The following is a 24937-nucleotide window of genomic DNA, read 5'->3' as shown; positions in this document are numbered from 1 at the left end:
GAGGATCGCATCCCACCCTAGTGCTTTTTGTAGGGATGTTGGGTGCAAGGAATGGGAAGAGGGCAGAAAGCACTGAGGGGGAGGGGCTAAGACCCTTCCAGCATCTCCTGAGACCCCAGCATGTGGCTGTTTCAGGGAAGTGAGAAGGCCCTCCTGTAGGGGGTGAGGAGGTTAGAAGGCAACCTGACCTCCAGAGGAACCAGACTTCCTAACTCGGTGCAGGGAGGGGAAGGCCGAAGGAAGACGGCGTGCACGGGACCCTAAAATGCCAGGGCCAGAACGGGCCTTGGCGAGGCCCTGACTTCCTGGGGTCACACAGTGAGTTGGTGGCTGTGTTGGTGTTAGAACCCCAGTCCCCTGACTGCCAGTCCAGGATTCTTCCACTTTGCTACACTTGTGCATGTGAATGAGTGTGTGTGCATGTGAGTGAGTGTGTGTGCATGTGTGAGTATATGTATGCACACATTAACTGGGTGTAAATCAACCCATTGGTAAATTGGCTTGTCTCTGTGCAGAGCCTGCATGAGTATCAGCTTCTTCGTCTGTAAAATGGGTTGATGGGAAGATTAAATGCAATTAAAGAGGCTGTGAGTAAAGTGCCCAGCATGGTCCTGGATACCAAGTAGATGCTCAACCAGAACTTGTTCCCCCCATCTCCCATCCCTGCCCCCTTTCCCTGCCATGGAGGTGGCTGGAAAATTCTTTTCCTCTTCTGACTTTAGAGCCTGGAAACAGTGAAGCTCTCTCTTCTTTTCAGAGCACCTTCATCTGAGTAAAAGTACTATGAAAGTAAAAACAAAGATTGGAATATTTGTCAGAGACTCTCTGTTGGGTTCCAAACATCAGCAGGCTGTTTCTATTAACTAATAGTTTAGGGACTGTGTGTTTTCCAACTCAATAAAAGTGTCTTGACATTCACTAAAAGCTCCAAACCAGGCTGTTGCCAGGTCTTAGCTCCCGAGGAGGGACACTCAGGCTAAAGAGATGATCTGCTTTCCATTCCTTCCATGAAATGGGTGCACCCTATAGGGCCTCTACCTGCCAGAGGCATAAAGGGTTATGTGTCTAGGCTGTAGAGTCAAGCAGACAGACAGACCCAGGTCGGATCCTGGCCTCACCCTGTACAAGCTTGGGACTTCAGTCCCTTCATCTGTAAAGTGGGGCAATAAGAACTATTCTCAGGGGTCTTGTGAAAGGTCATGGGAAGCAGTTGACTGCACAGTAGATAATCAATGGCTGTCAGCCACCCCCACCATCCTGGAGAGGGCAATGTGTGACCTCAAATTAAGTGAATCTCTTGCTACTGCTCAAATATCCTCAAGGCCTGACATTTCAAGGCACTTGGGATCCTAAGACTTGAGTTTGAGCTCCATGGACACTTTTCTCTCAGGCTTAGTCTTTTCATCTGTAAGGTGGTCATGAATACTATGACTTGACCCAGGGCTCAGCCCAGGGTGGTTTGAAGATGAGGGCAACTTTCTTGCTCTTCCTAAGCCAGGAATGCCCTTCGTCACAGTCCCCAAGGTTCAAAATCCCACTCTGGCTTTAAAGCCCAGCTCAAAAGCCACCTCCTCCCTGAAGCCTCCTCAGGCATTCTGTTCTTTCCTTCCTCAGCAGCCACCACATGGCATCTGCGCTCGCTCAGCACTGAGGCATCAGCTGTGCCTTGCTCCATCTGGGTGTCTGTTTGTCCCTCAAGATGGTGAGGGTTTTAAGGGAGGGATGTATGTCTTACCCAGCCTGGGTTCCTCTCCCAGAATGGCATCTCGGGCCTGGCATGTGGAGGGCCCTGAGTGATATTTGTGGGGTGGGTGGTGGAGAGTGATGGGATGGATAGATGACCTGTTGCATGAGGGAAGGTGTGGGTAGGGAATGGAGGTAGACCCAGCCCTACCCATAGACAGCCTCAGGCTCACTGGGAAACCAGAGACACAAAGCAAACACTCAAGACGTGATCAGGGCACCACCCAAGAGAAGACGGTAGATCACTAACAGGCTGTCCTCATGGGATCCCTGCCATGTGCCAGGGATGCTTTCCATCCACTTATCTCATTTAACCCTCCACCAGCTGCCCCAGAGGGAGTGATTTTTATCCCCATTTGGCAGGGAGAAAACTGAGGCCCATGGTAGATCTGGCTTGCCCGTGTAGATCTGTGACAGAACAGGGATTTGGACTGGGTTTTCTAAATGCCAAAAGTACTGCCTTTCCCTTTACATCCCAGCGGGTTTAGGCATTAAAGGAGGTAGGAGACCAGAGGAGGTGCAGGGTAGATATAATCCAGGAGGGCTTCTTGGAAGAAGGGGCTTGCACTGAGTTTACAAGTTCTAGGAAGGTCTGGGTTGGTGGGAATGAAGGAGAACATTCCAGGTAAGAAGCAGCTTGCAACCCTCAGGGGCCTGGAGAGTAACTTGAACAGCCCCCACCCTGGGGCCAGAGCCCAGGCGGCTTGACCTGACCTGGCCCTATTCCCCACTTTTGTGACTATAAAAGGATTTCCCTACAGTATTTTCAGTTGCATTTGGATTTCCCAGCAGGCTTCTCTTTGGACACCCTATAAAGCCAAGGCTGCAGTTGATTCCTGTCCCAGCTGTAAATCACCATAATCCCTGGGCATTTTCAGACACTGAAGATGGCCCCTAAATTCAATTAGTAGATTAAAATATCTCCTCATTTTGTTGTCCTAAATTGATTTTGTTGGGTAAATAGAGGTGATACACACACACATACACACACACATATATATTTAAATAGAGGGTTTTTTAAAAATATATTTTTGTAAATAGAGGTTCATCCAAGATATCTTCTGAGGTGGGCTTGGTGCACTAAACACTCCTTCCCAGGCCCCTGCCCTCAGGGATCCTATCAGCTGCCTTATCTTGGTGTCAACTTCCTTTTCTCTCCCGTTTCCTCTCTTCCCTACTTTGAATCTTTCCTCAGTTGTCTCCCTCCTCCCTCCATTGTCTGCCGTGTCTCTCTGGGCCTCTCTCTCCATCCTGCTCCCGCTCTCTTCCCCCTCTGTGGTGGGAGGGATAGGTGGTCCCCTTTTCTCTGCCCGTGTCTAGCTCAGACTCCCCCAGCTCTTCTCACTCTCCTACCTTCCTTCCCAGCTACTGTCTCCAAGGTTCTCTCTCTACTGAGGAAAGACACTTTCTGTCCTGCAAACCCCGAGGATAGGTCAGTCTTTCCTACAGTGATTGTCTCCCAAACCAGCGTCTGATCTTTAGGGATTTCCTGTGGAACCTGCCCCCTCCCCTCCTGCTTCTCTCTGGAACCTTGGCCAATGGCCTCCAAATCCTTCCTGGCCTGTTATCTGCCTTAGACCAGAGGAGTCCTGGGGTACCTGGCCCACAGAGGTAAGAGTCAGGCCATGGAATGATTGGGCTTCTCCCCAGACAGTGGGAGGCAGGGGCTGATGCTTCTCTCCGACTGGCAGCTCCAAGGCTGTACCCCATGCCAGCCCCCTTTGCCCTGGCCTCATCAAGCCAACTTCAGGCCTTCCAGGCTCCATGGCCCCTGACATGCTGTAGTTGGGCAGATCATCCACTTTTGTTGGACACCCTGGCCCTAGTTCTAGCTGCTGGCTCCAAGAATAACAGTTTCCTACCTCCAGGAAGAAGGACCCGCCAGCAACTAAATAAACGCAAGTTTTATGGGGTGATTAATACTTGGAGAGATAAGCTCCTATCCCAGTTATTCAAGGTCTCCTTGCTCCTCTCAGAAGTGTTGGCTCAGGAAGAGCAGCTGTGGATCCTACCAGCAGTCTGGTGAACCAAGGCTCTACTTACAAGACCTCCTGAGCACCCTCTGTGCCCACCTGGGCCTAGGCATCCTGCAGGGGCTTCGGGGCAGACAAGAGCATGGAAACCCAGCCCTTTTCCTTAAAGTGTGTTTATACTGGGGCCATTCCATATACCACTGCCAGGTGGCCTGCATCCAATTCTGCAATTAAGTGTAGGCTAAAGAGTAAAACTGGGGGTGTGGCTGGGGAGCAACCCATGAGGACTTCCTATAGGAGATGAATTTCAAGCCAGGAACTACGGGAAGTGCAAAGAATGTATCGGTTGGGGAGGAACATGTTAGCCCAGACAGGAGGGGAGAATTAGCAGTCCAAAGGGGAGCCCTGGTGGTGCAATGGTTAAGTGCTCGACTGTCAGCTGAAAGCCACCAGCCACTCTGTGGAAGAAGAGACCTGGTGGTCTGTTCCCGTGAAGTTTATAGCCTAGCAAACCCCATGAACAGTTCTGCTCTGTTGTATAGGGTCCCTAGGAGTCAGAATTGACTTGATGGCTCACAACAACAACCACAACATCCTGGGAAAGGTGCGGTGGGGGAGGGGAGTGGAGAGGATGAAGTGGAAAGACAGTGGGTGCCTTGTGGGGAGAGGGTGCGTGCACTCATCACAGGGCGGAGGGAGAACCATGGGAGTAGGAAGTTTCCTGCAGCTTCTGTGTTGTCTATGTTCTTCGATAAGAGAAATAGTGGGTGACAGTGGAGAAGTATGAGGCCCAGAGAATTCCTGAAATCCTCTCAGTTGGTTGGAAGCCAGGCTAGATCTGGAATTCAGATCTCTCAGGCTGATCTGGACATAAAGTTAGTGAGGGGAGCCCTGTTGATACATCAAAATGGTAGTGGCTGACCCCAGGAGAGCATTAGGGGGACATCAGGTGGCCTCTTAAGGGCCCACGACATCCTGCTTTGTCCCGGTCTTTGCCCCTGCCTATGGATCTTGGTAGAAACAAGACCCCCACCAGCCTACTAAGGAGAGAGAGATACGGAGACTCTCTGGGTAGTTTGAGGACTAGGCTGCTGCTGGGCTGGTTCTATGAGGTGTTGGGCCAGCCTTGGAGCCCTACTATAAGGGACCCAGGCCCCTCTGGAGATAAGACCTCTGCATCAGGTCCCCTGTCCAGGGCATGCCCCAGCTTGGTGGCATTGACAGTGTGAGCGGTCCCTGGCCGAGTACCACACTGCCATCTGGGGCTTCCGTTTCCCAGGCTAAACCAATATTTACTCTCAGCTGTGGCTGCCAGCAGCTGAGAGGCAAATATTAGTTTTAGGAGCCTGAGCCAAGCTCTTGAGATGGAGAAGATGTTGAAGATACTGATCCTGAGTTCTTCTTCTTTGACAATTTTCATTTCTTCTTGATTAAAAAAAAAAAAAAAAAAATCTTGCTTTCCCTCTATTTCAGAGGCTCTTCCAGGCCCTTGCTTTCTCCTCACACCAAATGCTATCAATAGTATCAGGGCCCTCCATCAACTTTGCCTCCTCCAGGGAGCCTTCCCTGACCTTCCTTGTCTTCCATGACTCTCCCTCCTGCTTAGGGCCCGAGGCACATGGAGGTCTCCATATAAGCAGTTCTGCATCATGTACTGTCCTGCTCTTCAGGAAAACAGCTTGAGTCCTCTGTATGTATTAAAATAATTCCCTCTGTATGTATATATATCTTACATATTTCTCCCTGTAATTTACCGAGTGCCTATTGCATCTGGGCTGTGTACCAGTGCTTTCAAGGACTTTATTTAATTTTATTTTCACATCAACCCTAAAGAAGGTTCTTATTGTACCTATTTTACAGAAAGGAAATGGAGGCTCAGAGAGGTTCACTAGCTTGCTCCAGGTTACATAGCTGGTATTGGTAGAGCTGGGATTGGAACCCAGGAGCTCAGGCTACATTGCCTCTCAGCTTCTCTAGCTATGAGTCCATCTTCTCTCCTTATTAAATCTGGATACCCCCAGGGGTGGGGACGATGGCCTTCCTATGTCCTCCAGAACAGAGCTAACCAGAGCTCAAGGCTCCAGGGATCAGCCTGCATGTTGGGCAATGTATAGAGAAGCACAGAGAGGCTGTTGGGAGGCTGCAGTGTTAGTGTGGGGCAGAAGGGGAGTGGGGTGCTCAGGGTCACTGATTCAGTAATAAGGGGGCCTCTGTTTGCCTCATAGTTCCCTGAAGGCTCCTGGGGGCTAAATCTGGTCACGCTGTTCTTAATGCACTTTAATTTTCTACCAAAATGAACATATAACATTGAACCGTATTGAAATTGCCGGTACTGGACTGATTTTAATTCACAAAAATGGCAATTTCTTAGGGTTCTGCCTAGTATCTCTGGCTCAAGATGTGTTTCTGGTGACCTTTGAGAGACCTGGGGACTCCAGGTGGGGGGTATATGTGTATAGGGTAGGAGTACCTTCTTGTGGTATTGGGGACAAAGCCATGATGTCAGAAGCAGTGGCCTGACTGGATCAGGACTTAACTTGGCCACTCACTAGCTTTGGACAAGTTTCTCAGCATCTCTGTGTTGCAGCCTCCTCGTCTGTTTTTTGGGCATAATTACACCTGCCCCACTTACCTCCCGGGAGGTTTGTGAGGCTCACGGTTACCTAAAAGTGTTTATACAAATGGGAAAGGCTAAGAATACCTAATTAAAAAATCTGCCAAAAAAGACAACCTCTCAAAGCCAGTCCTTTAATTAGAAGAAAAACGAAAAACCAAACTCACTGCTGTAGAGTCGATTGAGACTCACTGCGACCCCTCCTTGGGTTTCCGAGGCAGTATCACTATGGACAGCCTTCTGGATAGCGGTCAAGTGCCTTAGGCACCACACCACTAGAGCTCCTTTAATTAGAAGAGGGAGAATGTAAATAAAGTCCCTGTATCAGGACAAAAGTAAAACCATGTAATTGAAATTAGTTCTTGGAACTAGGTCTGTGGTTCTCCAGCTAGGTTCCTTGGAACACTGGGGTTCCACAGAAATCTCTCTGAGGCAGCTGAGAAGAGCAGAGGGAGGGCAAGTGGCAGGGCTCTGTGCCTATTTCTGAGACTTCAAAAGCTTTTAATTCCGTTGGACAAAAGGATTCTGCTGCTTCCATATGTGTGTGTGTGTGTGTGTGTGTGTGTAAGGAGCTCTGGTGGCGCAGTGCCTAAGGCATCTGACTGCTAACCAGAAGGTTGGTGGTTCAAACCCACCAGCCACTCTGCAGAAGGAAGACTGGGCAATCTACTTCAGTAAAGATTTACCACCTTAGAAACCCAAAGGGGGTCTTTATGAGTCGGAATTGACTCAATGCTAGTGAGTTTGATTTTTTATGTATTAAAAAAAAAACCCCAAAAAACCCAGTGCCATCAAGTCAATTCTGACTCATAGCAACCCCCATTGGGTTTCCAAGGAGGTAAATCTTTATGGAAGTAGATTGTCTCGTCTTGCTTCCGCGGAGTGGCTGGTGGGTTTGAACCGCCAACCTTCTGGTTAGCAGTCAAATGCTTTAGGCATTGTGCTACCAGAGCTCCTTTTTAAGGTATATGTATGTGTGTGTGTGTGTGTGTGTATAGTCTATGTATATAAGTATGTGTATGTGTGTGTGTGTGTGTGTATATATATATATATATGTATGTATGTATATAATTTTTTTTTTGAGACCCACTACACCAGCTGATTCTGAGAATCTGTGTTCATGCTTCTACAAATGTGAGTGTGACTCCAGGTGATTCTGGGACATTCTGCCCATCCCGCCATGAGCCTCAGAAAGCATGTTTGTTTCTCCTAGCTTTCTTGTGGTGGGGTTTACAGTGAGAGGGCAAGGGTGGATGTGGGTTTTGGGGTGCCACCCAGAGGTGTGGTGAAACCCTTCCCCCTGCCCAAGCTATGCACTCTCCCTCCCTGGCTCCTTCCCCTGCCCCATAGAAGTGGACCGGCAGGAGGATGTTTATGGAGACAGTAAATAGGCTGCCAGCGCCTTGCAAACAGCAGCAGGCAGATACCCGGCAGGTGGCCTGACTGCTGCTGCAGGCTGACCCATGGTTAAAGATTACCCAGTGCTCCGATGTGAGAGTCTAAATAAACAAGATTCACAGCCTGATGGCAGGCCCTACTTCAAAGGAACCCTTTGCCCGCCTGAGGCCCCCTCTGCTAGTACCCAGGCCTGCCCTGGTTGCCCTGCACTGGCTGGCAACGAATGGCAGGGCTCGGTGGCTCTCTGGTCAGGCTGCTCTCCTCCCCTCCCACCTTATCACCTTCGCCTCCTCTCCCTTCTTCTCTCCTCCCTGGCTTTGCTTGCCCTGTTTTCCAGGCAGTTGCTAATGCGATTTTCCACCTTTTGGAGCTCTGGCTTCCGCCAGTCCAAACCCTTCTGTCTTTAGGGCTCAAGTATAATCTTGTCCCTTCTAAGATGCCTTCCCTGACCCACTCTGAATCTTAGAGCTGGGGCTATTTATCCTAAAGAAGATTCAGAGGGAGACAAGAAAAGGAGAATTTTTCTAAGTCACTGTTGTTTGAAGATGGGGGATGGTAGCCTTGGGAAGGGTGAACTTTCCGTCCCCAGGAGCATTCTAACCAAGGCTGAGTGAGAATTTAGCAGGGATAGGTGGCCTTCCTAGTTCACCTCTAAGGTCCTATCCATCAGAGATGCTAAAAATTGTGTAACTAAATTGTATTCAAATGGTTTCATGCTTCTAAGCATTGACCCTCCCACTGACTGCTGGCTCTCTTGGGCTCGGGACTGGGCACACAGTAAGTCAGTGAGTGGGTGAACTTCGAGGAGAAGACTACCTACCTTCAAAGCCTCCCTGAGGGGAGAAAACACCTGACCCAGCCTCCTCGCTCTTACAGGGCCAGGCTACTTGTCCTCTGGCCCAAGGTATTAGTAGATTCCCTTCCAGGGGCCAGAATCAGAAGGAGCTGAAGACTGACAACTTCCTTCCTGAGACGGGGCACGTGAGGGGGAGCCAGTTTAGCAGATTCTCCCCACCCGCCATCTCATGCTGCCCCTCCTCCTGTCATAAACACCTCAAATGTGACAGCCCTGTGCCCCAGCCACAGATTACATAACTTGTTGCTTCCAAATGTGGGGTCACTGCGCTGCTTGGGGTCACAGGTTGCTCTCCTGTTTTTCTCGTCGTGCCCCAGGGCGCAATCCTTCCCTAAAGTTGGTCCCATGGTGTTCTACCGTGGCTTTGGGGACCTGATCCCTTCCCTGCCCTCCGACTTGGTGACAGTTCTCTCAGCTGTGACCTTTGCCGTCCCTCCAGCTCAGGTTGCATCTATTTCAGGGCCCCGCAAAGCTGGGCCCACTGATGGGAGGGCTATTTTGGAGCTTGCTGGCTGCCCGCAGCTGCTCCTGACCCTGGGGGTGGAGGGGGTGGGAGAGAAGACATACTTGGGCTGGACACTGGCCCCAGGGATTCTGTTTTTAGCTGGTTCCCAGCATCTCCCGTACCTTCCCTCCCAACCCCAGCAGTATTTCAAGCAAGGTCACAGGGGTCATTTTCTTACCCCCTTCTCTCTCTCCATGCCCCACCATTCCTCCTTCCTTATTTCTCCTCTGTCTCCACTTTGCTATGAGTTGGGACCGACTTGACGGCAGTGAGTTCGTTTTGTTTTTTCCTGGTCTTTAAGCAGTGGTTTCACTCAATGAATATTTCCCAGATGCCTATCATGACAGATACAAAGTCCTGCATAGTTTCAGAAAGCCAATTGCCTGAGTTCAAGTGGTCCTAACTTTGGTTGGCAAACTCAACCTGATGAACATTTATATCTGAGTTGATCAGGTACCTTCTAGGTGCCAAGGGCTTCCTAGGGATCTTTGATCCCTGCAACCACAGCACACGGCAGATATTATTCCTGCTCTCTGGGTGAGGGTTCTGAGGCTGGGAGAGTTGTTTGCTCAAAAGCCACACAGCCAAGTGCTTGACTGGCAATTTAGACCTAGGTTGGTATCACCTCCAAAGTCCACATGCACTTTCTTCTGAACCATGTGGCATCTAAATGATAATGTTGTGAGGTGCCATTGAGTTGGTTCTAATTCACAGCGTGCAACACAATGAAACTGCCTGGTCCTGCACCATCCTCACAGTTGCCGCTCTGTGTGAACCCATCATTGAAGCCACTTTGTCAAACCATCTCATTTAAGGTCTTCATCTTTTCCACTAACCCTCTGCTTTTACCAAACATGATGTTCTTTTCCAGGGACTGGTCCCTCCTGACAACATGTCCAAAATATTTGAGACCAAATTTTGCCATCTTCACTTCTAGGATAATAATGGCTCATATTAATCTGGTGATTATGATGTGCCAGATATCCTATTAGGTGCCCTGTGTACCTTATTCACTTCCTCTCCCCAGCATCCATTCTGAGTGGAGTACTAGAATACTGATAAATCAGTACATGCTGATCTTCCTGCTGAAGAGGAGAGGCCCAGAGGGCTTAAGCTACCCGTCCAAGGTCACACAGCTAGGAAATGGCAGAGTCAGGATTTGAACCCATGCTGATGACTTAACTTGTACTTAACTATGCTCCTATTCTGCCTATGAATATATAGATTTTGGTTACTCAAAAAGAAGCTAAAGTGCTCTTAGATTGTATGACTGGAAGTATAAAGTATCAAAGGAGCCCTGATGATGCAGTGGTTAAGTGCTCAGCTGCTAAGTGAAATGTTGGTGGTTCAAATCCACCAGCCACTCCGTGAGAGAAAGCTGTGGCAGGCTGCTGCTGTAAAGATTGTTGTTATTAGGTGCTGTTGAATCAGTTCCAGCTCAGCAGCCCTATGTACCACAGAATGAAACACAGTCTGGTCCTGCAGTATTCTCACAATCCTGGCCATGTCTGAGACTGTTTTTGAAGTCAGTGTCAATCCATTTCAGTGAGAGTCTTCCTCTTGTTCACTGGGCCTCTATGTTACCAAGCGTGATTTCCTTCTCCAGGGACTGGTTCCTCCTGATAACATGTCCAAAGGACATGAGACTAAGTCTTGCCATCCATCCTTGCTTCTAAGGAGCATCTCCCTGTGCTTCTTCCAAGACAAACGTATTCATTCCTCTGGCAGTCCATGGTCTATTTAATATTCTTTGCCAACATTATAATTCAAATGCATCAGTTCTTCTTCAGTTTTCATTGCCCAGATTTTGCACGCATATGATGGATTGAAAATACCATGGCTTGGGTCAGATGACCCTTAATCCACAAAGTGACATCTTTGCTTTTTAGCATTTTAAAGAGGTCTTTTGGGAGCTCTGATGGCATAGTGCCTAAGGCCACTTTGACTGTAACCAGAAGGCTGGTGGTTCAAACTCACCAGCCACTCCACGGAAGGAAGATTGGGCAGTCTACTTCTGTAGAGATACCACCTCGGAAACCCAAGGAAGGGTCACTATGAGTCAAATTGACTCTATGGCAGTAAGTTTGGTTTTTGCAGCAAATTTGCCCAATGGAATACGTTGTTTGATTTCTTAACTGCTGCTTCCATGGGTGTTGTAAAATGAAATCCTTGAGAACATCAATATTTTCTCTGTATATTGAATTGTGGTATTGGCAAAGAACTCTGAAGATACAATGGACTACTAGAAGATTGAACAAATCTGTCCTGGAAGAGGAGGTAGAATGTTCCTTAGAGGCGAGAGTGGCCAGTCTTCATCTTACTTATTTTGGTCATGTTGTCAGAAGAGACCATTCTCTGTAGAAGGCGATCATGCTTGGTAAAGCAGAGGGTCAGTGAAAAAGGGGGAAGACTCTCAATGAGATGGACTGACCCAGCGGCTGCTCTGAGGGGCTCAAGCATCGCAATGATTGTGAGGATGCTACAGGACCAGGCAGTGTTTTGTTCTGTTGTTCATAGGGTTGCTATGAGTCAGAGCTGACTTGACGGCACCTAAGAACAACAGTTATTCATCTCGTTGTGAGAATTTTTATTTTCTTTACGTTGCATTGTCATCCACAGTGAAGGATATAGTCTTTGATCTTCATCAGTGTTTCAAGTCTTCATCACTTTCATAAGCAAAAGTTGTGTCATCTGCATATTGCAGGTTGTTAATGAATCTTCCTCCAATTCTGATGCTGCATTCTTCTTCATCTACTCCAGCTTCTCAGATTATTTGCTCATACTTATTCAGGCTGAATAAGTATGGTGTAAGGATACAGTCCTGATGCACACCTTTCCTGATTTTAAACCATGCAATATTTCTTTGTTCTTTCAAACTACTGCCTCTTGGTCTATGTATAGGTTCTGCATGAGTACAAGTAAGCGTTTTCGAATTCCCAGTCTTTGCAATGTCATCCATAATTTGCTATAATCCACACAGTCAAATTCCTTTGCATAGTTAATAAAACACAGATAAACTTATCTTCTGGTATTTTCTGCTTTCAGCCAAGATCCATCTGACAACAATGATATCCCTTGTTCCACGTCCCCTTCTGAATCTGGCTTGAATTTTTGACAGTTCCGTGTTAATGTACTACTACAACCAGTTTTGAATTATCTTCAGTAAAAATTTTACTTGCATGTGATATTAATGATATTGTTCAATAATTTCTAAATTCTGTTGGATCACCTTTCTTTGGAATGGGCACAAATAATGGATCTCTTCCAGTTGGTTGGCCAGATAGCTGTCTTCCAAATTTCTTGACATAGATGAGTGAACGCTTCTAGTGTTGCATCCATTTGTTGAAGCATTTCAATTGGTATTCTGTCAATTCCTGAAGGCTTGTATTTCACCAGTGCCTGCAGTGTAGCTTAGACTTCTTCCTTTAACACCATTCGTTCTTGATCACCTGCTTCCCTCTGAAATGTTTGAACTTCAACCAGTTCTTTTCGGTACAGGGATTCTGTGTATCCCTTCCATCTGCTTTTGATGTTTTCTGCATCACTCAATACTTTGCCCATACAATCTTTCAACATTGCAACTCAAGGCTTGAATTTCTCTTCAGTTCTTTCAGCTTGAGACATGCTGAGCATATTCTTCCCTTTTGGTTGTCTAACTCCAGGTTTTTGCACATTTCATTACAATATTTTACTTTGTCTTCTAGAGCCACCCTTTGAAACTTGTTCAGCTCTTTTACGTCATCATTTCTTTTGTTTGCTTTTTTTTTGTTGTTGTTGTTATGTGCCGTCGAGTCGGCCCCGACTCATAGCGACCCCTCCTTGGGTTTCAGAGGCAGTATCACTACGGAAGTAGGATTGCCCAACCTTCCTTCCGAGGAGTGGCTGGTGGGTTTGAACCCCCAGCCGTCTGGTTAGCAGGCAAGTGTCTTAGCCACTGTGCTACCAGAGCTTTGTTTGCTTTAGCTACTCTATATTCAAGAACAAGTTTCAGAATCTCTTCTGATACTCACTTTGGTCTTTTCTTTCTTTCCGTCTTTTTAATGATCTTTTGTTTTCTTCATGTGTGGTAATCTTGATGTTGTCCCACAACTTGTCTGGTCTTTGGTTATTAGTGTTCAATGCCTCAAATCAATTCTTGAGATGGTCTCTAAATTCACGTGGGATATATTCAAGGTTGTACTTTGGCTCTTGTGGACTTAATTTTCTTTCTTTCTTTCTTTTTTTATTGTGATTTGGGTGAAGATTTACAGAGCAAATTCACTTTCCATACAGTAGTTCACATATACTTTGTCTCATGTCATTGACCACAGTTTACCACAATGCAACAGCTCCCCTCCCACTTCCTCCCCATAGTTACCTCTTCCCAGTGTCCATCCCTCCATACACTCCTGCCCCCTGAGCTGTCTCCGTGTGCATAAGCAGCCCTTACTTCTCCCATGATTGTTCTTTCCAAGGATTGTATCTACTTGAGGTAAATGTTTAACTCATATGCCTGTATTTTGTTTGGCTGGAAACCACAGGTGTGGGTACAATTCCAGACCTGAAGGGCAGCTAGGGACCATAGTCTCAGTGGTTCCATCAGGCTCTATCGGACCAGCAAACCTGGTCCCCACCTTTTTTTTTATTCTCCAAATGATTTTGAGTTTTGTTCCATGTTGTTCTCCCTCTCTATCAAGGATCTCCTACATAGATCCCCTTCCAAGTGGATGACAGTGGTAGCCGGGCACCATCTAGTTCTTCTGGTCTCATAGTTGTATAGGCTGCAGTTCAGATGGTGTACCAGTCGCTAGGACTAATTGTTTCCATGAATTTTGGTTTTCTTCATTCTTCTTTGCTCTGGATGAGGAGAGACCCCATCATTGCATCTAGATGGGAGCTTGCTAGCTTTTAAGATCCCAGTCGCTACTCGCCAAAGTAGGAGGTGGAACAATATTTTGTATAGTATGTTATGCCAATTGAGCTTGATGTCCCCTGTGACTATGGTTGGATTTAATTTTCTTCAGCTTCAACTTGAACTTGCATGTGAGCAATTGATGTTCTGTTCCAAAAGTCGGCTCCTGGCCTTATTCTGATTGACGATGTTGAACTTCTCCATCGTCTCTTTCCACAGATGTATATTGCCTCCAGTGAGGTCCATGTGTATAGTCACCTATATAGTTGCCATTTATGTTGTATTTGCAATGAATAACTTGTCAGTGTTGTAAAATCCTATCATGTGATCTCCAGCATCGTTTTTATTACCAAGGCCGTATTTTCCAGCTTTCGATCCTTCTTCATTTGTAACTTTTGCATTCCTATCACCAGTAAGTATCAATGTATCTTGATTGCATATTTGATCAATTTCAGACTGCAGAAGTTGGTAAAAATGTTTAATTTCTTCATCTTTGGCACTAGTGGTTGGTGCATAAATTTGAATAATAGTATTAACTGGTCTTTCTTATAGGTGTATGGATATTATCCAATCACTGACAGCATTGTATTTCAGGATAGATCTTGAAATGTTCTTTTTGATGTTCAGCAGGACCCTGTTCCCCTTCAATGTGTCATTCTTACTGTGTAGACCATTTAATTGTCAGATTCAAAATGGCTAATACCAGTCTGTTTCAGCTCACTAATGTCTAGGATATTGATCTTTATGTATTCCATTTCGTTTTTGACGACTTCCAATTTTCTTAGATTCATACTTCATACATTCCACATTCCGATTACTAACGGACATTTGCAGCTGCTTCTTCTCATTTTGAGTTGTGCCCCATCAGCAAATGAAGGTCCTGAATGCTTTACTCCATCTACATCATTAAATTCAACTCTACTTTTAGGAGCTCTGGTAGCATAGTGACTAAGACACTTGACTGCTAACCAGAAGCCTGGCGGTTCAATCCCACCAGCCACTCCTCAGAAGGAAAATGGGGCAATCTACTTCCGTAGTGATACTGCCTTGGAAACCCGAGGAGGGGTCACTATGAGTTGGGCCCAACTCGACGGCACATAACAACAACAACAACTTTGAGGAGGCAGGAGGTCTTGTAGCATAGTGCCTAAGGCATTTGACTGCTAACCAGAAGGCTGGCGGTTCAAACCAACCAGCCACTCCTCAGAAGGAAGGTTGGGCAATCTGCTTCTGTAGTGATACTGCCTCAGAAACCCAAAGAGAGGTCTCTATGAGTTGGATTTGACATGACAGCAGTGAGTTTGTTTGTTTGTTTTGAGGAGGCAGCTTTTCCCCACTTGTATTTTGAGTGCCCTCCAACCTGAGGGGCTCATCTAGCACTATATGAGACAGTGTTCTGCTGCTATTCATAAGATTTTCACTGGCCACTTTTTTCAGAAGTAGCTCACAGGTTCTCCCTCCTACTGTCTTAGTCTGGAGCTCTGCTGAAACCTGTCCACCATGGTGACTCTGCTGCTATTTGAGACATTGGTGGCATAGCTTCCAGCCTCACAACAAGATGCAAGGCACCACAGTACAACACACTGTCGATGGGGGTAGAGGGAGGTGTAGTGGGTTTCAGTGTAAGAGAAGGAAATATGTTTGCAAGACAGACTAACCCCACAAGAGAATCGCTGCCTTGGGCACCTGCTAGTGGAAATTTTCAAGAAGGACTCCTGAAGGTGCAGAGAGACCAGCTATCCAACCCACTCAGCCATCTGGCCTGAGGGTCTACTCAGCTCTGTGGGCTCTGGACCGATGGTTCTGAGGGTGTGTGTGTGAAGGGTGGAGTGTGGGGGCACGTATGTCGGTGTGGGGGCCACTCTACAGGCCTCTCTGTGCTCCTTTTTCCCTTCTCGTCCTATTGTCCCCCCATCTTTGTTTCCATCCCTTTGGATTCCCCAAGGGCCAGTGCCTAGAATCTCGGGAGGAGTGGGGGAGCAGGGGCTGTTCCCGGGTTCCAGGTCAGCCCACAGGCCCTCCCCGGCTCCCTTCTCTTGTCTGGGCGCCTACCCCTTCCGCATAGGCTCTCCTTGCCTCTCCCCAGCCTCTCAGCGCCTCTCTCCACCATCAGTGTCACTGAGTCAATTCCCTGGAATAATCACATTTTCCGGTCAACTCCCTCCTCCCAGCCAAGCATGTTGCCGGGAAACCCCAACCAGTCAGGCCCAGGAGGCTTCTCCGGAGGGCCAGGAGACTTGGGGGAGGGCCCAGTACCCTTACTTTGGCTGGCCCCAGATGACACAGACACCTTTCTGGGAGGTGGGGAGGGGAGAGGAGAACAAAAGCGCAGGGCGGGGGCAGGGGGCGTTTTGGAGGGCTAAGTTAAACGGAGCTGAATGCTGCACTCTGATGCCCCCACGAGACCAGGCTCCAGGCTTCACTGTCATACACCAGCCCCCACCCCCTGACCCAGCTCCTGGAGAGAAAGCAAGGGGGGAGTTCAGGGAGGGGACAGAGTCTCCCTTGGAGAGACTCAGAGAGAAGGCTCCTGGGAGGGCCTGGTCCAGGAGGTGGCACCAGCCAAACTGGAAGACTTCACCCCACCCCACCCCCGGGGGGCGGGATTCAGTAAACAAGGAGGGTCTGGAAGCCAAGAACATGGTGTCAGGAGTTGGACAGACCTTGCATCCATCATGGATCTGTCACTTGGTGCTTATCACATAACATCTCTGAGCTTTATCTGTAAAATAGAATGTCTCTGTGAACTGCTTTATGGATGAAATACAGGGCAGTTCATGGCACAGGGTGATTACTCTTATGTAAATTATTTTTTTGTTGTTGTTATGTGCTGATGAGTCGGACCTGACTCATAGTGACCCCTTCTTGGCGGTATCACTACCGAAGCAGATTGCCCCATCTTCCTTCCGAGGAGTGCCTGGTGGGTTTGAACCGCCAGCCTTCTGGTTAATGGTCAAGTGCCTTAGGCACCATGCTCAGAACCTGCCACACAAGTCTCCTTGCCAACCCCATCTATTTATTTATTTTTTAATGGTTGTATTATGTCCTGCTTTACGGAGCCCTATAATTTAATATTTAACATAATACAGCCATTAAAAAAATAGATGGTGTTGGCAAGGAGACTTGTGTGGCAGGGGTTCTGAGCCTGGGGTGCACACCTGTGGATCAGGAACACCCTCAAATTATCCTCAGAACTTGGTAAGAGTGCATTTTTCTGGAGAGAGAGGTGGAAATTATCAGATTGTCAAAGGGATTTGTTACCCTCAAAAGGTTGAAAACTACAGGCGTTTATTGCATTGTGCCTTTTGGCTAAGATCGTGTGGAAAGCACTGGCATGTATTTAGCATGATGTCATTAAAGTCTGAAAGGGTATGATCCAAATATTGTGCTTTTCTTTAGGTGGTGGGCTGTAGGTTTTTGGTTTTTTTTTTTTTTTTTTGGCTGAACTGTGTTTTCTACCAGGAGTCTATTTTACTTGTATGGTTAAAAAGAAACAGGGTTTAATTGTCATCTAAGTCACTTCTAAAGGATGGCTTGTTGTGTGCCGTCAAGTTGGACCCGACTCATAGTACCCCTCCTTGGGTTTTTGAGGAATATCTCTAGGGAAGTAGATCACCCAATCTTCCTTCTGAGGAGGGGTTGGTGGATTTGAACCACCAGCCTTCTGGTTAGCAGTCAAGTGCCTTGGGCACTAGGCTGTCAGAGGTCCTTCAAGGATGTCTTGGATAATCTTACTTAACTTCTCAGTCTCAATGCCTGATGTATCAATGATAACCTCAAAAGGTAACTGTTAGGACTGTTGTTGTTGTTGTTATGTGCCGTTGAGTCAGACCCCTCCTTGGGTTTCCAGGGCAGTATCACTACGGAAGTAGATTGCCCCATCTTCCTTCTGGGGAGTGGCTGGTGGGTTTGAACCGCCAGCCTTCTGGTTAGCAGTCAAGTGCCTTAGCCACTACGCTACCAGAGCTTACTGTTAGGACTGGATTTATGCAAAGAAGGGCCCTGGGGAGGCGGGTTCACTTTGGCCTGCCTCCCTAGTGTTGGGCTGTCATCAATTCATTCAACAAGTACTTACTGTCTAAATGCTTGGCGCTGTTCTAGGTGCTGGGAATGAAGAAAAAGGGTCCAAGGGTCAAAATTAAATAAAAAAAGTTACATATATTGCCACTCCTCGGAAGGAAGGTTGGGCAATCCTACTTCCGTAGTGATACTGCCTCGGAAACCCAAGGAGGGGGTCGCTATGAGTCGGGGCCGACTCGACGGCAAACAACAACAACAACAACATATGCTTATTGTAGAAAATAGGAAAATAAACATCTATGCAAAGAAAGCACCTATAAGTGTACTGTTTAGAAGCAATTACATGTTTTTAATTTTGGCGGCTTTCTGGTCGATTCCTTTGCTTAAACAGTTAAATGTTCTGCACAACTTGGTCTCCTCCTGCCTTTTCACATTGTCAAGCATTTTCTAGGCCATTAAAAATTCAGTTAGTGCACACTTTAAAAAATGGTAAGAGAAAGGCAGGAGACTGAAACCAGCGCCCCCCACTGTCCCCCGCAAGCAAGGCAGCCCGGAGGGTCCTCCCGTCTGACCGTGGCTCTTTGTGTCTTCCCTCCCTCCCCTCGCCGGCTCCTCGTGCTCCGGGCCGCAGACAGCGAGCTGGTGCTTCCGGACTGCCTCCGGCCGCGCTCCTTCACCGCCCTGCGGCGGCCGTCGCTGCGGCGCGAGGCGGACGACGCGCGCCTCTCGGTGAGCCTGTGCGACCTCAACATGCCGGGCACCGACGGCGACGAGGGCGCGCCGCCCGCCGGCTGCCCCATCCCGCAGAACTCGCTCAACTCGCAGCACAGCCGCGCGCTGCCCGCCCAGCTCGACGGCGACCTGCGCTTCCACGCGCTGCGCGCCGGCGCGCACGTCCGCATCCTGGACGAGCAGACGGTGGCGCGCCTGGAGCACGGGCGCGACGAGCGCGCGCTCGTCTTCACCAGCAGGCCCGTGCACGTGGCCGAGACCATCTTCATCAAGGTCACGCGCTCGGGCGGCGCGCGGCCTGGCGCGCTATCGTTCGGCGTTACCACGTGCGACCCCGGCACGCTGAGGCCCGCGGACCTGCCCTTCAGTCCGGAGGCCCTGGTGGACCGTAAGGAGTTCTGGGCCGTGTGTCGCGTTCCGGGGCCCCTGCACAGCGGCGACATCCTGGGCCTGGTGGTCAACGCCGACGGCGAGCTGCACCTCAGCCACAATGGCGCCGCCGCGGGCATGCAGCTGTGCGTGGACGTCTCGCAGCCGCTCTGGATGCTCTTCAGCCTGCACGGGGTCGTCACGCAGATCCGCATCCTCGGTGAGTGTCCCCCGTGACACCTGGCCGGGGACTGGGGCCTCGACACCCGAGGCTGGCCGTCATCTGCCCTCCTCTGACCAGCATTGTGCCTTTCCTGGAGGCAGGAGGTGGGGCCGATGGATGAAGGGAAAAAAGGGCACCCCTCCACCCCCTACTCCCCAGCAAATTGTGCCAAGGAGTCTCAGATCCAGAAGGTGACTTCTGGGTGGTGCTTGATCTTGCATTCGAGTGGTCCTCAAATCTCCCGGCCCTAGTGGGGAGCTGAAAATCGTGACTTGAGTTTCACACTTTCAAGGTGATGCACCCACGTTCCTGCAGAAACATAAACAGCCCAGATCTACACTCCCCAGAGGCCACTTATAAAAGGAATAAAATGGCTTACAGTAGCAATGAATTTTTTTTTTAATTATTGTGATTTAGATGAAAGTTTACAGAGAAAATTCATTTTCCACACAGCAGTTCATACACATTTTGCTTCATGACATTGACTGCAATTCTCTACAGTGTAACAGCTCTCTTCCCACTTCCTCCCTGTAGTTACCTCTTGCCTGTGTCATTCTTTCCCCTGCATTCCTGCCTCCTCCTTTTCTCCCTGTGCCAACACTGCCCTTCTGTTCTCCAACTGTTGATCCTCTAAGGAGTGTATTGGGAGCTCTGGTAGCGTAGTATCTAAGGCACTTGACTGCTAACCAGAAGGCTGGTGGTTCAAACCCACCAGCCACTCCTCAGAAGGAAGATGGGGCACTCTACTTCCGTAGTGATACTGCCTTGGCACCCAAGGGGGGGTCGCTATGAGTCAGGTCTGACTCGACAGCACACAACAACAACAACAAGGAGTGTGTCTACCTGATGTAAATGTTCACCCCATATGCCTGCTGTTTGGCTGGAAGCTACAGGAGCAAGTTCAGTTCCAGACCTGAGGGGTAACTAGGGGCCACAGTCTCAGGGGTCTCACCAGGCTCTATCAGACCAGTAACTCTGGTCTTTGTTTTGTGATTTCGAGTTTTGTCCCATATTGGTCTTCCACTCTGTCTAGTATCTCCTGTACTGATCCCTTTCTGAGTGGTTGATAGTGGTAGCTGGGCACTATCTAGTTCTTCTGGTCTCATGATCATATATGACGTGGGGAAACTGTGAAAGTGAAGGATGTCTGGGGAGGGGTGGAGATGGGATTCTAGGCAGGGGGCTAGTTTGAAGCCTATTGATATAGTAAGACCAGAACATGAAGCAGCCCTTTAATTTGTAGGTGGGAGCAGAGAGCTGGGGCAGGATGCCAAAGCAGCCTGTGAACCCCTGCCCTGAGCCCAGTGGTTGGTCCAACAGTGCCACCACTGTCTCTCCTGGGAATCCACTGAGGGGAGGAGATGCCCTTGGAGTCCGAGTGGCGAGTGTATCCCTCCCTCCTTCCCTCCTCTTTTGTAGGCTCCACCATCCTGGCAGAGCGGGGCATCCCATCTCTGCCCTGTTCTCCTGCCTCCACGCCAACTTCACCCAGTGCCCTGGGCAGCCGCCTCTCTGACCCCCTGCTCAGTACATGCAGCTCTGGACCTCTGGGTAGCTCTGCTGGTGGTACGTACCCTGTCCCCCTAACCCCCATCCCAGTTCCAGGTGATAACCTGAGACCCTAAGGTTGAGGCAGGGATGCAGTCTCCGTATCAGGGGCAGCTGAGCCAGGCTCAGTGACCCCTTGCTGAGTGATGATTTCTGGGCTATGTTCCATCCTGTCCTCTAGCTGGGCAGCTTTCTCAGCACACGGAGGGAGCACCAAAGGGCAGCTCAGTAGGGGCCTGTCTTAAAATATTCGGGGCTCCATGCTTTCCTGTATCCCTGCTTCTGTTTTTCCCTCCCCTGGCCTCATGACCACCCTTGCCCCTGATATGGGGGTGAGTGGACCAGGAGTGGGGTTCCCCAGGAAGTGCATCCTCTGCTTCCCTTGCCCAGGAAGTGGGCTCATCAGAATAAACAGGGAGATCCCGATAAATGCAGGTGGAACAAGAGGCCAGGGGCTCTTATCCCACGAACCTAGGCCAAGCTCCTGGGCCTGGCTGAGCCTTGCCTCTCCCTGACCAACACCCCCTTTTCCCCAGGCACGACCCCCAACTCACCAGTGAGCCTGCCTGAGTCCCCGCTGACCCCAGGCACGGGCCAGTGGAGTGATGAATGCACCATTTGCTATGAGCACGCGGTGGACACAGTCATCTACACGTGTGGCCACATGTGCCTCTGTTACGCCTGTGGCCTGCGCCTCAAGAAGGCTCTGCACGCCTGCTGCCCCATCTGCCGCCGTCCCATCAAGGACATCATCAAGACCTACCGCAGCTCCTAGCCCGGCGCAGTGCCCTGCCCTGCACGCCCAGCTCCTTAGACTTTGGCTCAGCTCCAGCTGAGGGGCAAGTCACCAGGGCCCTTCTCTTCTTCCTTATTTTGGAAACTCTTCCCTTCTCCATTAAACATGGAAAACTAAAGCCCCTCAAAGTTTGCAGAGACAGAGAGGGTGTCAGGCAGGGAGGTGGGGCATAAGCAGATTGCCTGGCAGAGGGGAGAGGAGCAGTCCCTACCTTACTCTTCTCTGTACCTGACACTTCCCGCCATGCTGCGGGGCTGGAGTGGAATCCCAGCCTGTTCTAGTCTTGCCCCATGTGGGGCCGATTTCTCAGAGGTCACTCAAGTCCATGTGGCCCCTTCCTCTGGGCAGATCCGGCTTGGCTAGTGGAGTACAGACTGTATTCCAGCCTCCATGTGCTCCCTCCAAGCCACCACCTACCCAGGAGCAGTGCACTGTCCAACGGGAGCCCTGCAGGCAGCCTCTGAGCTGCCTTTTGCCCTCTCACCTATGCCTGCTCCTCCTTCCTCTCCTCCCTGTCCCTTGGGGCTGGCAGCCGGGGCTCAGAGACCTGTGGATGCCCTTTATCCCTGGGAGGTTGCAGCCTCCACGCCATCTCTCTTCCACCCACCTGTGATGGGTGGACAGACAGGCTGAAGAAAGGTCCCCATTCTGGGCCCCTGGGCCCCTGGCCTGGCCTAGATGGGGCAGCCCCTTCCTGGCCATAGCCTTTCTGGCCCAGTCATCTCACTGGGTGCTGCTGTCCAGGGGAGGCCATTTGGTCTGTCTGCTGGGGGGCATGCAGGGGGTCTGTCTGCTGTCAGAGTCTGCAAGAACAGATTTGCAGCCACTGTCTCTGACCTGTCCTCCCACATCTCAGTGCTGACCCGGGCCGATGCTCAGGATGGCTGAAGTATATACCCCTGGGAGGGGGCCAGGGGCCTGGGTTGGTGCAGGGGACTTCTTGGGAAAAGATGAGTCTTTTCCCTTATCTTTATTTATTTATTTATTAGGTGTGTGGGAGTTTTTTTTTTTTTTTTTGATGGGTCAGTTTCCATCACTAAGGCCTCTAGAGATGCTGCCCTTGTGAGGAGCCTGGTGAGCAGGGGCGTCAGGTGTAGTCATCATTCCCAGGCTCCAGCCCCAGAGCCCAGAGCTGGCCCTGCTCACTGTGAGTTGGAGATCCAACATGAATTGGAATGATAAAAAGTGGCCAAGTTGGGAGACCTCCTGATGAACTGTGTCATTTTATAGAAAGGTACACTGAGCCCCCTTATTGCCCTGGAGTTGGCAAGTCACCCAGAGCCACAAAGTGCCCTTCTTCCCTAGGCTGGAGCAGGCTTGTCATGGTTGGCTCAGATACATCAGGGCAGCCCAGGGTGGTCAGGAAACAGGGATGGGGCAACTGGTCGTAGGATAGCAAGGAATATGGTCTTAAGAAGGGCTCTCTTCCTGGGAAGATGGAAAGGGGTCAGGGTCCCAACACCCCTGGGTCCTTACTCCTGGTTCTGGGATGAAGGAGTGCCGTTCCTACCCCTAGGGTACAGTCATTGCAGCCCTGCCCACCTTGTCCTGATTGGCCAAGGCCTGGTTTCAGCTCCCATAGCCCTCTTTCCCCTTACTGGCTTTATTATGCCCAACAGAGACAGCTGCTTCCTAAGCAGAGCGCGGGGCTGGTGGTCAGCCAGGCCAGAGACTCTGGTCTTGGCCACTGATCAGTTGTGTGGCCCTGGCCAGCTCAGAGCCCTTCTGTCTAAGAGTCTACCTCTGTAAAATGGTTGTGAGAGTATCAGGACTCTGCAGGACCCTGGGGAGTTCTTTGGAGAGAGGCCGAAATGGGGGGGTATGACAGGAGACCACTAGGGGGGTCAGGACACCAGACTGGGACTTGCAGGGGGCCTTTGGGGATATCACAGTTGCACTGTGGATCTCTGCTCCCCAAGAGGAGACCCCTACTGTGTCTGTTTGTGGGGGCTGGGTAGTGGGCCCCATCTAGGCAGGAGCTTTGTGGCCTGGGGGTCAGGAAGAGGAAGCCACGCATCCCATTATCTCTAGTGCTGGGGGGTAGCCCCTGCTTCCCTTTGTGAACTGGGTCTCTGTGATTGTGAATAAAGGTGATTTCGTACCAGCCTGAGGGCTGTACTGGGCTGTGGAGAGGTGGGAAGGAAGGGCCAATGTGTGTGTGGGGCGGGCCAGCTGTCCTGGATAGGAGGGCAGTCAGCTAGTGGCATGGGCTGGCCTTGGGGGATAATCGTGGGCTCTGAGGCCCCCAAGGAAGCTGGAACAATCAGGGAGGCCTCCGTGGGTTGGGGGCTCTGGAGCATGACCTGGGGTTTGGACAGGCACCACTGGGGCCAGAATGCCAGGTGGGCCTTGTTGCACACTGAAAGGGAGAAGCTACTGCCTTTCAGATGGCCTTTGGTACCTGGGGCTGGGAGGAGCACGGTGTGGTGGGGCAGGAGCAATGGAGACAACTCCTAAGGCCTTCCAAGAGTCCGATGGAGCGAGCAAGCCTGTCCAAGCCTGGCCCACAGCTATTGAGGGAGGGCAGTGCCACCTGGGGGCCAGTGAAGGGGATGACAAGTCTCCACTCAAGTCAGTCAGAGTTGCTCTGAGCTTTCCCAGTGTAGAGGAGCTCTGGTAGCATAGTGCTCAAGGCACTTGACTGCTAACCAGGAGGCTGGCGGTTCAAGTCCACCAGCCACTCCTGTGAAGGATGATGGGGTACATCTGGATGGCTGAAGGAATTGGAGGTGGCACTGAAGGTGAGGAGGCCATATCTGGAGAATGCGGACCCCTGGTGCACCCTGCCCCCTCAGCCTCTGGCTTTCCAGCTTCTGCCTAGACTTCAGCAGCCATGTCTGTTCCAGCTTCTGCCTAGACTTCAGCAGCCATGTCTGCTGACTCACTTAAGAGTCAGGGTCAGGGGGCAGCTAGGCCCACAGAGCAACTGAGCTTGAGCATGATCCTCACACAAAAACTGGGAACTCCCCTTTTTTGTCAGAAGATAGAGGTATAGGTTTCCAGCAAAGAAGTTCTGTTCAGTTAAAAAGGTCAAAAACTTTATTTAGTTTTCAGGGAAATATAAGATGCATGTAAACATAAACAAAATATAAAACAAAACAACCCAAATCTTACAGTCTAGAAGCATGCCAAGACACGCATTTTCTGCAGAGTCCCGTGATAAAGGATGCCTGGAAAGTGGCAGGCCAAAGGGCTGGGTCCCTTCCCCAAGGATGCTGCATTTTTGTGATGAGAACAATTAAAAAAAAAAAAAAACATTATTAGAAATA

General features: G+C 49.8%; 1 protein-coding gene across 1 annotated transcript in view; it reads left to right on the top strand.

Moving 5' to 3' along the window:
- Positions 1–21647, top strand: part of NEURL1 (neuralized E3 ubiquitin protein ligase 1) — a 95110-nt gene extending 73463 nt beyond the window's left edge. Inside the window, exons 4-6 of the mRNA XM_007939873.2 lie at positions 18632–19321; positions 20744–20890; positions 21409–21647. Of these exons, the coding sequence (XP_007938064.1) occupies positions 18632–19321; positions 20744–20890; positions 21409–21647 (1076 nt within the window). The remainder of the gene's footprint in view (positions 1–18631; positions 19322–20743; positions 20891–21408) is intronic.
- The last annotated feature ends 3290 nt before the right edge of the window (positions 21648–24937 follow it).

Source organism: Orycteropus afer, unplaced genomic scaffold, assembly GCF_000298275.1.
Source record: "Orycteropus afer afer isolate SDZICR_OR568_19922 unplaced genomic scaffold, OryAfe1.0 scaffold00064, whole genome shotgun sequence".
Lineage (NCBI taxonomy): Eukaryota > Metazoa > Chordata > Mammalia > Tubulidentata > Orycteropodidae > Orycteropus > Orycteropus afer.
Note: the sequence above shows the minus strand (reverse complement) of the source record. Positions and strands in the feature narration are given on the sequence as shown.